The following is a 12,500-nucleotide window of genomic DNA, read 5'->3' on the forward strand; positions in this document are numbered from 1 at the left end:
TTTGGGTGGGTTCAGATTGGTGCTGGGTTGATTTGGGTTGATTTGGGTGGGTTTGGGTTGATCTGGGTGGATTAGGGTTGATTTAGGTTGATTTAAGTGGAATTGGGTTGGTTTGGGTGTATGTGGGTTGATATAAGTGGGTGAGTTTGGGTGTATTTGAGTGTATTTCGGTTTATTTAAGTGCGTTTGGGTTAATTTAGGTTTATTAAAGTGGTTTTGGGTTGATTTAGGTTTATTAAAGTGGGTTTAGGTTTATTTGCGTTGATTTTGAGGTGATTTAAGCGAGTCTGGGTTGATTTCAGTGGGTTTGGGTTGAATTGGGCTCATTTAAGTGAGTTTAGGTGTAATTGGGTTAATTTGAGTGGGTTTGAGTCGATGTGGGTTGAATTGAGTGAGTTTTGATTGATGTGGGTTGATTTAGGTCGGTTTGGGACAACCTTGGTTGCTTTGAGTACGTTTGGGTTGATTTAGATTCATTTGAGTGGATTTGGGTTGATTTTGTTCGATTTTTGGTGTGGTTCCTATGGGTTGAGTTTTGTAGGTTTGGGTTGATTTAAGTAATTTTAGGTTGATTTGAGGTGGCTTTTAGTTGATTTTGGATAGATTTAAGTATATTTGAGTTGATTAGGGTCTGGTTTTCCTGCTTTTGGGGTGCATTTTGGTTGATTGGGTTGAGTTAAAAGGAATTGGGTTGATTTGGGTAGACTTCGGTTGGTTTCGAGGCTTATTAAAAATGGGTTGGAGTGGATTTAGGTTGATTTGGTTGGATTCGCCTTCATTTAAGCGGATTTGGTTGGATTTGGATAGACATTGGTGGGTGCGGATGGATTTAGGTTGATTACAGTGGATTTGGGGTAATGCGGGTGGGTTTGGGGTAATTTGGGTGAGTTATGGTGGTAGGGGGTTGTGGCCATCATCCACTCACTTGATGTAGTGCTACCTACTTCTTCCTTCACTGATATCATTGCTTTTCTGTCTGTCCTCCTCTCTTCCTATTTCTCCCATCTTTCCTGTCACTTTTTATTACTCTTCTTTCCTTTTCAGGTGGCTTTACATTGAGTGACAAGCCAAATGGTTTCTTGTAAGCCAGGAAACCATTTACAGCGCTGGGTGGTAACCATATAACCAACCCATACGTGCTCCCTACATGTCAACAAGTGGGTTGGTGGAGGGTTAGTGCCCCTCCCCGTAAAACAAATAACTCAAAGACAAATGGCCACCCCTTACGGGACTATGGCGTCTGGCGATAGATAGAGATAGATTTTTGTAATATTATTCCTTAAAAAAAAATGGGCAGATTGATTTTCCCTGAACTGTATTATAAACAGATTATTATTATTATTGTTATTATTATTATTATTATTATTATTATTATTATTATTATTATTAATTTTAAACAAGAAGCTGTGATATTTTGATTCTGAATTTTTTGTTGATTTAGAATTCGAATAATTTTTTTAGGGAAATAAATATTTAAAAAAATTATAATTTTTTTTCTTCATTGTCAAAAAAAAATATAGATACTTATTTTCTTGTTTAAATTCGCTTTGCTATTTATTTTTATTGAATAGATATAATTATTAGTAATTTCGTATGATAAATGATGCTATAGGAGTGAAATAAAGCATTGATGGCATTATTATTATTATTATTATTATTATTATTATTATTATTATTATTATTATTATCATCATCATCATTATTATTATTATTATTATTATTATTATTATGTTTTTGTAGGTTGTATATGTGTTAGGATATTTTTTTTGTGATAAATGTGTTTACTCTCTCTCTCTCTCTCTCTCTCTCTCTCTCTCTCTCTCTCTCTCTTCGTCCATCCTTTCTCCTCACTTTCCATCACTTTTTCCCTCCCCTCCTCCATTACATAACTCTCTCTCTCTCTCTCTCTCTCTCTCTCTCTCTCTCTCTCTCTCTCTCTCTCTCTCTCTCACTAAACCATCCCCGCTGCCTGTTAAAAAACCTAAACATTTCGCATTTGAACGATACTTTCCCAAATTTCCCTCTATTTCCAGGTACCTTTCCCATAATTCTTCGTCCTCTTCACCCTTCCTTCGTCCAAGCCCCATTTTCTTTTGTCTTCGTGTTGCTTTTAGTGTGAATGGAGTTTTACATAGAGCAAGTGTGATTCTCTTTCTAAAAATTCTTCCCTTTTTTTATGCTTTGTAGACGTTGCAACCCACCAGAATCTTTTCATTAGAATTTTGCCATGATTTTGTACATATGTATTTGTATAGCGATTTTTTCCGTAGGCTGTTACATCTAGTTGTCATTTTCTTTTTCCCCTCGTCACCAGCACCCGTGTATGATACAGATTTAACTCGTTTCATTGGCTGTTCTAAATACAGTTCTCCTTATCTTGCAATTTCCTTTTTCTGTATTTTTCACATCCCATTTATGATGGTGGAAAGTAGGGTGCTGATATAGGTAATAACCTCACTGATAGGTATATATATATATATATATATATATATATATATATATATATATATATATATATACTATGACGGAAGTGAAGATAATCTTGCAATACATTTGACAGGTGTACATTGTATAACCATAAAGTGCCAAATTATTCATTACTTGTATTCAGAGGAGACTTGATATAATCTGTTTCTTCTGCCCAGCTGTATAAAAATGTTCCCAGACTTAACAAAGTATCTTACTTTATTCTTTATGTTAATCAAACACTTGCTGTTGGATTCTCGACCTGTTTTCCTCAAACCACCTCGTCTATTTCACATCAACGAACTTTAATTAGTTTTACTTAGGTCATTTTTTAGGTTAATTAGCCATTAAGCATTACAGAATTATCAAATGTTATAAGAGAAATAAACAAGTAGTGTTGATTTTCTTTTTTCTTTTTTTTAATAAAGATGTTGATGCTCAGTTTACCTAAATTCCCATCCTTCTCCTAACCCATTTCCTTATCTTGCTGTATTTCCTTCCTTTAATTTTCCTCCTTATTTTTTCATCCTTTCTCTCCCCTTCCCATCCCATCCTTTTCCCCTCTGCCACTTCTTTTCCCCATTTTTTTTCTCCTTCGTCTTCCCCTCATTTCCTCTCACATCCCTCCCCTTCCCTCCTTTTCCTTCCCTATTTCTCATCTTCCTTCCTTTCCCTTCCTTTACCATTCCATCCTTCCCTCTTCCTTCCCCCTTTTCCTTGCCCTCCCCTTTTGAATGTCTCCTTGCTTCCCATTCCTTTCCTTCTCTTGCTCCCTTTCCTCCCTTTTTGCACTCTTTAAAATATCTCCTTTTCGTATTTCCTCCTTTTCACCTTTCGTTCTTCGTTAACTCTCTCTCTCTCTCGCTCTCTCTCTCTCTCTCTCTCTCTCTCTCTCTCTCTCTCTCTCTCTCTCTCTCTAACATTATAATATTACTCCGAAAGGTCATAAATGCAGTACTATTTCATCTCAGTTCACATTAATCACAGAAAATTATTACATACGATTTTCAAAGCTCATTTTTTCGAATGTCATTTTTTTTTTAAAATTTACTACATATACCACCATTCCCTTGGTGTTCCCCTTCCCGTTTATTAATATTTTTTCACCTGACACATTTTTGAGTAGATAAAACTTTTCTCTAATGTCTTACTTTTATTTTATTTTATTTATTTATCTTTTTATTTTTTGCCCATACCTATCATTTCTTGGGACTTCATTAAGGCTTCTTCTTTTCTTTCTTTTTTTTTGTACTTGGCGTTTTGATTTTTTGTACTGACATGCCTTCAGATGGGCTGTCATTGAAAGGCAGAAATTTCAGGTCTTGTATTTTGTACCTGGGGCTTTTGTTAATAATTTTCCTTTGTAACGTCGAGGTTAAAGATTTCTCATTCTCGTCGTAATGTTTCCAAACGACTTATTTTTGTTTCTTTTTTTTTTTTCGTTAATCAGCTTTTCTTTATGTGTAGTCTTTTCTTTATGTGTCGTCTTTAATTTATGTGTCGTGTTTTTATGTGTTTTTTCTTTATGTGTCGTCTTTTCTTTATGTGTAGTCTTTTCTTTATGTGTCGTCTTTTTATGTGTTTTTTCTTTATGTGTCGTCTTTTCTTTATGTGTAGTCTTTTCTTTATGTGTCGTCTTTTTATGTGTTTTTTCTTTATGTGTCGTCTTTTCTTTATGTGTAGTCTTTTCTTTATGTGTCGTCTTTTTATGTGTTTTTTCTTTATGTGTCGTCTTTTCTTTATGTGTCGTCTTTTTATGTGTTTTTTCTTTATGTGTCGTCTTTTCTTTATGTGTAGCTTTATGTGTCGTCTTTTTATGTGTTTTTTCTTTATGTGTAGTCTTTTCTTTATGTGTCGTCTTTTTATGTGTTTTTTCTTTATGTGTAGTCTTTTCTTTATGTGTCGTCTTTTTATGTGTTTTTTCTTTATGTGTCGTCTTTTCTTTATGTGTCATATTTTCTTTATGTGTCATCTTTTCTTTATGTCATCTTTTCTTTATGTCATCTTTTCTTTGTCATCTTTTCTTTATGTGTCATCTTTTCTTTATGTGTTGTCTTTCTTTATGTGTCGTCTTTTCTTTATGTGTCGTCTTTTCTTTATGTGTCGTCTTTTCTTTATGTGTCGTCTTTTCTTTACGTGTCGTCTTTACTTTATGTGTCGTCTTTTCTTTACGTGTCGTCTTTTCTTTATGTGTGTTAATCTCTTTTGATATTGTTTTGGTTATATTTTCTCACCATATATGTCTATTTTATAACAGGCTACGTATGTGTTTGAGATAAAGATGTATAAAGACACCTGGTTTCCCTATTTTGCAGTTTCCTTTTTTCACTTCAAAGATTCTAGTTTTAATCTAGATATTTCTCTGTACACATTCACGTCACCTTAGTTCCTTTATTGTCCATAGCTACTTATTGGTAATTCCATTCTATATTCTGTATCCGTATTCCCTCCTTCACAAAATCCGGTAATATTATAAATCATTGTATGTAATATTTTCACACTCTTTATCAATTGGAGATTCTTTTGTAACTTTATGTAATATCTCTTCCATTTTTCCTATCCTTCACAGACTACAGTATAGATGTGAATAATTCCTTTGTAATCTTTTATGTAAATTGTACTCACTGCAATACCCATAACTTTGTGTAACTCTGTACTCTGTTACTTCTCTCACATGTAACTTTAGCACATTCTTCATAACAGTTTTTGTACTTCTGTTCTCTCTTACTTCTCTTTCATGTAATTTAGCAAATTTTCCATAACTGTTTTTGTAATTCGTTTTTCTGTTACTTCTCTCATGTAATTTAACACATTCTTCGTAACTGTTTTTGTAATTCTGTTCTGTGTTACTTTTCATTCATGTAATTTAGCACATATTTCATAACTCATTTTGTAATTCTGTTCTTTGTTACTTATCTCTCTCATGTCACTTATCTATATCATCCATAATTGTTTCTGTAGCTTCATTTATTACCCATGTTTCAAAGACCTTCATATCTAACCTACAGTAATCTGTCTCTAATTGGAATCTGTTGTTTTCTGTCTGTAATCATAATCTCTACCTGCCCATCTTTCGTTAGAGCCCATAGGTGTACATAGTAAGAATTTATGTTTTTATCAGATCCTTATCAGATTAAAGATAGACATAACACCCCTTCATCTATCCCTCCACCCTCCCTCCTTCCCAAGGTCATATTCTAAGTGGCAGTGAAGGCTTCCGAGCTCCTTTTCTTCGGCGATTCATTTTGCGTATTACACTTTGACGCGTCTTTTGGTAATTTTTGCATATTACACTTTGACGCCTCATTTTGTAATTTTTGCGTATTACACTCTGACAGCCTCTTCTTTTGTAATTTATATATATTTTGATACCAACATAGTGTGCCTTGGAAACACAAAAGAAGATTTAAAAACTGTATTCTGCAGAATGACTGAGAAAGAGGTGCTACAGTGTCTTGCGTTTGAAAAATAAAATGGTCAGTATTTACTTATCAGGCACCTGTATTTTCACGGTTTTCACCTTTCCACCAGCCTTTTTCTTCATGTATGGGTTGATTATAATGTTGAAAGTTGTCAGAACCATTTTTTAAAAATTAAACTAACCTTATCTAACCAAACCAAAAGGAATTGTTGCATTTTTTGGCACTACTTCGTCATGCGTAACAGCGAATGGCGACCATCTCTCACCAAACACGTCATCTCTTTCGTTATATATCATACGCAGGGACAGGTGAGGTTGGTTTATCTAAAAATACACTTCTGAAAGCCTGGAAAATCATATCAACCCACACAAGATAAAAACAAACTGGTGAAAAAGTGAAAACCGCAGAAAAAGTCCATGAAGTAGGTAATGACCAAATAAATTGCTGAGGAAGGGGTGTTCTGAAGCCCTCACTGCCACCCAGAATATTCACTCCTGTTCCAGTAATTTCTTTCCATCTCCCCCACCAGCCCTCTCCCATGCCTCTTCCTTCCATCACACTGACACCACTTCAACTTTCTTTCCCAGCGCGCACTCCTGAAGCGTGAGGAACTGCAGGCGAGTTTATCTTAAAGCAAAAGCCAATGGGAAAGATTCAGGAGGTTTAATGTGTAGCGAGAGAGGAGGAGGAGGAGACGTAGGAGGAGTTTTAGTTGAGACCGAAGGGCACACTCTTAATGGAAGCTGCAACACACACTCTGCACATCTCTCTCTCTTCCCCTCACTGGCCCGCTGTACTGACTTCTTCACTCTGATGACATAGTGCTCTTAATTTTATTCTTGCTGCTTTCAGAGGCCTTTGCTCAGTTTAGGAGATCCTTTTCGAACCCCTTCACAGCTTGAGGTTCGTCCAGGTTGAATAAAATGGTTTGGTGGCAGCAAGAAGAGAATATCAAAGTGCATGATTTCAAGTGTTTACCTCATTGAATCTGTTCATGCATTTTGTATTTGAATTTTGCAAGCCCTGGAACAATTTTATTTACATCAGGAGGGACTTTCCTAACTGGAGGAGTAAGATATTGCCTTCACTGACCCTTCCAGTATCAGAGAGCTTTCCTGTATTGAGCCAAGCCGTCTGGTCACAGCAAGAACAAAATACCAAAGCATGTTGTTGGACTGAAGTGGTTGAGTCCTCTTCTAGACGTTAGCCTGCTTGCTGTGGATGGGAATGTGGTATGAGAGATGCTAGACTACTTTGTGGCGTAACTTTGTGTTGATTCGTCCTTCTCTGTGTCTCTTTCTTGTGTGTTTGGCTCCAACCGGTGGCTATCGAGACCATAGCTGCTGGCGTCAGTCGCTTCCGAGCACCATATTTGGCCTGCCACCCATGTTCTTTTATAATTTACCAGCAACTTGGTTATGCGCTTACCTCAAGAACGGTTAAAACAAATACTGTACTGATAAACACATCTCATAAAAGCCTTCCCATGACAAGAGCGTAGCCTGACATCAGGACTGCCACGCTATCAGACTGTTTAATTTAGCTTTTGTCTTTACCCATACATCCCAGACTAATGCTCTCTTGCTTCCCCTCCCCCAATGCAGAAGGCCCGCTTGGCTCGCATCAGGATCGCCAAGGCGTCCTCAGGAGCGGCCTTCGTGAGTAAGAAGAAGGCGGCGGAGGCGAGGTTGGCAGCCCAGGAGAGCGGCTTGGAGATGGATGAGTTCACCAAGGAGGAGGACATTTTCGAGATGCAGCACCACCACCTCCTGCGCTGCCTAGAGAAAACCACGGTAAGTACAAAGCCATGGCACTTAGATTGTGAATGGGAGGTCGTTTGTACTTCCGAGTCCTGTTGAGTTATTCTGAATGGGGGTAAATTGAGAAGGGTCACAGTACGTTACTCTGAAGTGGGTTATCGTGATTTGGGCAAGACTGGGTTATTGTGGATTGGGTTTGGACAATATGGGTCAGGTTAGTTTAGTCTGAATTGGCTTTGATTTGTGTCATTTTTTAATCAGAAAGGGCTAGTATGAATTAGATTTAAATGTTTTGGGCAAGATTGGATTAGTGAGAGTAATATTGGGTTTGGACAATTTAAGTCAGATTACTTTTGTCAGGATTAGGTTTAACTGATTTGGGTCATTTGGGGTTTGGTAAGATTGCTTTATGTTGATTTTGGGGGGTCTGTGGTGGGTGAATTTACTTTAGGATGGGATGGTATAGCTTAGTTCTGATTGCACTGGTTTGGGCTGGGTTGCTGTAGATTAGAATTTTTATAAAGGGAACTAAATGAAGACGTTAGAATTTGATGAAAGCTAGGATTATTTTTGAGTGATTGAGAGAGTATGTGAGAGTACAAGGAGGATATTGACTTGAATTATAATCTAGTCTATCGGTGTTTGAGGATTATTGAGCTGTATCATAGTGAAAATTTTTAAGTTAACTGTTAGCCATGACTCAGAGGAAAAACAGAAACCTAATTATCTCAAAGTTTTAATCGACCAATATGCCTTCTCTGTTTAAGAAAGGAAATGTCCAACCAGTGGGTTTTCTTAAGAATGTAATGAATAATAAACCGTTTAATAAATTCTGCACATAGAATATTAGTTACTTTTTATGGAATTGTCTTTAGCAGAATTCAAGGTGTCAGAGTTATTATTTTTTATTAATTATTTAAATGCTAAAAATTATGTTGATTACAATTTCCAATGGAATACGAGGCTTAAGTTCGCTGGCAGTACATGAATTCTTATGTCAGTAATTTTGAGAAGCTGCAGCTTTTATTGGCAAGAACTGTTAGAATTCTGACAAGTGTTTCTCCTCTTTGCTCGTTTTTGTGATGTTGGTCGTAGTATCTCCTAATACAGCAACACTCCTAAAGCAAAGACAGGATTATTACTTGAAAAACATCTAATTCCAAAAATTGACAGAGGTAATTTCCACGTCCAAAAATTGCCAGAATAAATTGCCTGCCATTAAAACATTTTAATCACATCGCCAGCTCCCAGAATTGCCAAAATACAACTTACGAAGTCCAAACATTGCCAAAGTATCTTGCCATGTCCAAAGTTTGCTGTCTTTAACTTGGCAGTCATAAAGATTACGAATTTAAGAGTTCGTGAGCTGCTGCCTTATGCTTTCTTGTTTGCCTAAAAGTTGTTGATATACCCACCACCAAGCAACTTGTCCTTTAAGCCCCGCCTCCTCACCCATTAAGCCTCGCCTCCTCACCCATTAAGCCCCACCTCCTCACCCATTAAGCCCCACCTCCTCACCCATTAAGCCCCACCTTCTCACCCATTAAGCCCCGCCTCCTCACCCACCATCTGGAGAGTGGAAGACTGTAAAATTAATCCCGTGACTTTAGCAAGGGGCGGGGCTTACGAGACAAGTTGCGTGGCAGTGGGTATAGGAGCGGTGTTTCATTGGCGCTAGAGTGTGCTTCTGTATCAGTGTTTCAGCGTGTGTCAGTGTTGCTTTGGTGTTGTCGGTGTTTGTGATGCTTCGTGTAGCTTTGGAAACTGATTCGTTTTGTTGTGAAGTCCCTTGTGTCATGTTGAGGAGTTATTTAAAAGATTTCTGGATATTATGATTAGACTCTCATTTCGTTAATTGTAGAGGCATGTAGTCATCACGGCTTATTGTTGATTACCTGCATCTGTTTAGTTTTAAGGATGATTCATTGTGATTCGCATTCCATTGTGTCTCTAGGTATTATTTGAAAGATTGAAAAAAGTAATAGATTTTCATTTTACTAATTGCAGAAGGACTTTTATTGATACAGTATTTAACCCCAGCATTCATGTGAAAATATTGATGTTATTCTTACTACCTTTAGATGATTTTGTTATGCAGTGAAAGCAAAAATTCTAATAGTGATTGGTTAGCATATTTCTCCTTTAACCCCTTCACAAGTAAAGTAAATAAAAATAAATTGTCAAAGATCTAGGTTCTCATGGGGTTAATAGTTTCCCACGGGTAAATAAAATGGCGTGATCTTAGCGAATTAAAACAGGTGAATGAGTCTGGTTCAGGTGTGGTGGAGGTAATTGGACCGCACAGCCTCCATAAAAAGTGGACCCAGTTGTATTCTCTCTCTCTCTCTCTCTCTCTCTCTCTCTTTAATTTCGTCCCAGCCTAACCATTTCTAGCTCGTCTGTTTTCCATCAAGGGACAAGCCACTTTCATGACTACTAAGAGACTCTCTCTCTCTCTCTCTCTCAAGAAGTGTCCATCTCCCATTTCCACCCATCTACACCCCATTCCACCCTCATCCCTCTCTCTCTCTCTCTCTCTCTCTCTCTCTCTCTCTCTCCTGCTCATTAAGGAAGTAATTAGTAAGATTAGTAGGGGGGTGTTTTAAGTTTTTGGTACTCTTACACATTTCTTGACGTGTGTGTGTGTGTGTGTGTGTGTGTGTGTGTGTGTGCTTTTCATTTTAATAAGTTCCTAATATGACCTAATTATACACGCTGACCTAATTATAGACAATGACCTAATTATAGACCCTGACCAAATTTTGACACTGACCTAATTATAGACACTGACCTAATTATGGTGACCTATTTACAGACACTGACCTAATTATAGTGACCTAATTATAGACAGTGACCTAATTATGGACACTAACCTAATTATAGACAATGACCTAATTATAGACAATGACCTAATTATAGACACTGACCAAATTATAGTGACCTAATTATAGACACTGACCTAATTATAGACACTGGCCTAATTATGGTGACCTAATTATGGACACTGACCTGATTCTAGACACTGACCTAATTATAGACAGTGGCCTAATTATACATATATTTATAGACATAATTATAGACGTGTCCTAATCATGGCCTCATTAGCAGTGGCCTGATTATAGCAACACTGACCTAATTATAGAGGATACGTAATGATAGATGAATTATACCCTAGTGAAAGAGGTAATTATAGAAGGAGTGACCGAATTACAGAACCAGTGACTTAATTACATGTCCAGGGGTGTAATTATAGGGCTAATGACCTGGCTTAATTATAGTATTAATTATAGCTCCTCTAATTTCCCTAATTATAGCAGTAGTGAGGATATTATAGACCTAGTGTGTTTATAATTATAGTACCTCTTGTTTGACCTAATTATGGAGGCCTAATTACTCTGTCATTGACCTAATTATAGTCCTAATTACTCTGTCATTGACCTAATTATAGAGGCCTAATTACTCTCTCATTGACCTAATTATAGAGGCCTAATTACTATCATTGACCTAATTAGAGAGGCCTAATTACACTGTCATTGACCTAATTAGAGAGGCCTAATTACTCTCATTGACCTAATTATAGAGGCCTAATTACTCTCTCTGACCTAACTATAGAGGCCTAATTACTCTCATTGACCTAATTATAGAGGCCTAATTACTGTCATTGACCTAATTATAGGGGCCTAATTACTCTCTCATTGACCTAACTATAGAGGCCTAATTATTGTCATTGACCTAATTATAGAGGCCTAGTTACTGTCATTGACCTCAATATAGACTGACCCAATTCTTGTAACGGTGGTGTAATTCTAGAGAAAGTGAACTAACTCTTATTTCGTGGCTCTAACAGCAGAGAGAGAGAGAGAGAGAGAGAGAGAGAGAGAGAGAGAGAAATTAAACTAACAGAGAGAAGAATGAAAGGATGCAGGTCGATAGCTAAATAGACCCTTTGTTAGATAGATAGATAGAGAGAGAGAGAGGGAGAGAGAGAGGGGGGGCAAAAGAATCAGTTGCATAGATAGATAGATAGACAGATAGATATACTGATAGATAGATAGATAGATTGATTGATAGATATATATGAGTACCTGTATAGACTGATTGAATGTTAAATTGTGTGTGTGTGTGTGTGTGTGTGTGTGTGTGTGTGTGTGTGTGTGTGTGTGTGTGTGTGAGAGAGAGAGAGAGAGAGAGAGAGAGAGGGAGAGAGAGAGAGAGAGGCACCGTACCCACAGCACGTAATAACCACCAATATAAAGCCAATAAAAGACACTACTGAGAATAAACCACTTAATGTCGACTATACGGTACTAGGGAGAAAGCTGGATTTATCTATCTGTCTATCTGTCTGTCTATCTGTCTGTCTTTCTGTCTGTCTATCTGTCTGTCTGTCTATTTTTCTACCTGTCTCTCTATCTCTCTGTCTATCTATCTTTCTATCTGCCTGTCTGTCTGTCTATCTATCTGTCCATTTATGTCTATCTATCTATCTGTCTATCTATCTGTCTATCTATCTATCTGTCTATCTATCTATCTGTCTATCTATCAGTCTGTCTGTCAGTCAATCAATCAATCTTTTATTTATTTATCTGTCCATCTGTCCATCTATCTATCTGTCTCTCCGTCTATCTATCTATCTATCTATCTATCTATCGTATAAGTATTAACAATGGACGCCTGGCGGTCTAGAGGGTTAGGCTCCTTCAAATGGATGGTGCTGTTCAGGGTAGGGCGACTGGGCACTCATCCTAAAACCCGTGTTCTCAGAGGCATAGGAAGCTTCGTAACACCTCTTCCTAGGCGATTTATTTTCTCTATTTTCTTTATTAGACCTTAACACTCTCTTATGTGCTAT

The 12,500-nt window shown here is 37.2% G+C and overlaps 1 protein-coding gene across 1 annotated transcript in view; it reads left to right on the forward strand.

The window, feature by feature from the left end:
• The window catches only part of Shal (Potassium voltage-gated channel protein Shal), a 179,383-nt gene that overhangs the window by 140,080 nt on the left and 26,803 nt on the right, over nucleotides 1-12,500 (forward strand). The window contains exon 3 of the mRNA XM_080285198.1: nucleotides 7,493-7,681. Coding sequence (XP_080141324.1) covers nucleotides 7,493-7,681 — 189 coding nt within the window. The remainder of the gene's footprint in view (nucleotides 1-7,492; nucleotides 7,682-12,500) is intronic.

This window comes from Coenobita brevimanus, chromosome 104 (genome assembly GCF_032717465.1).
Source record: "Coenobita brevimanus isolate Jiangsu-jjx chromosome 104, ASM3271746v2, whole genome shotgun sequence".
NCBI lineage: Eukaryota > Metazoa > Arthropoda > Malacostraca > Decapoda > Coenobitidae > Coenobita > Coenobita brevimanus.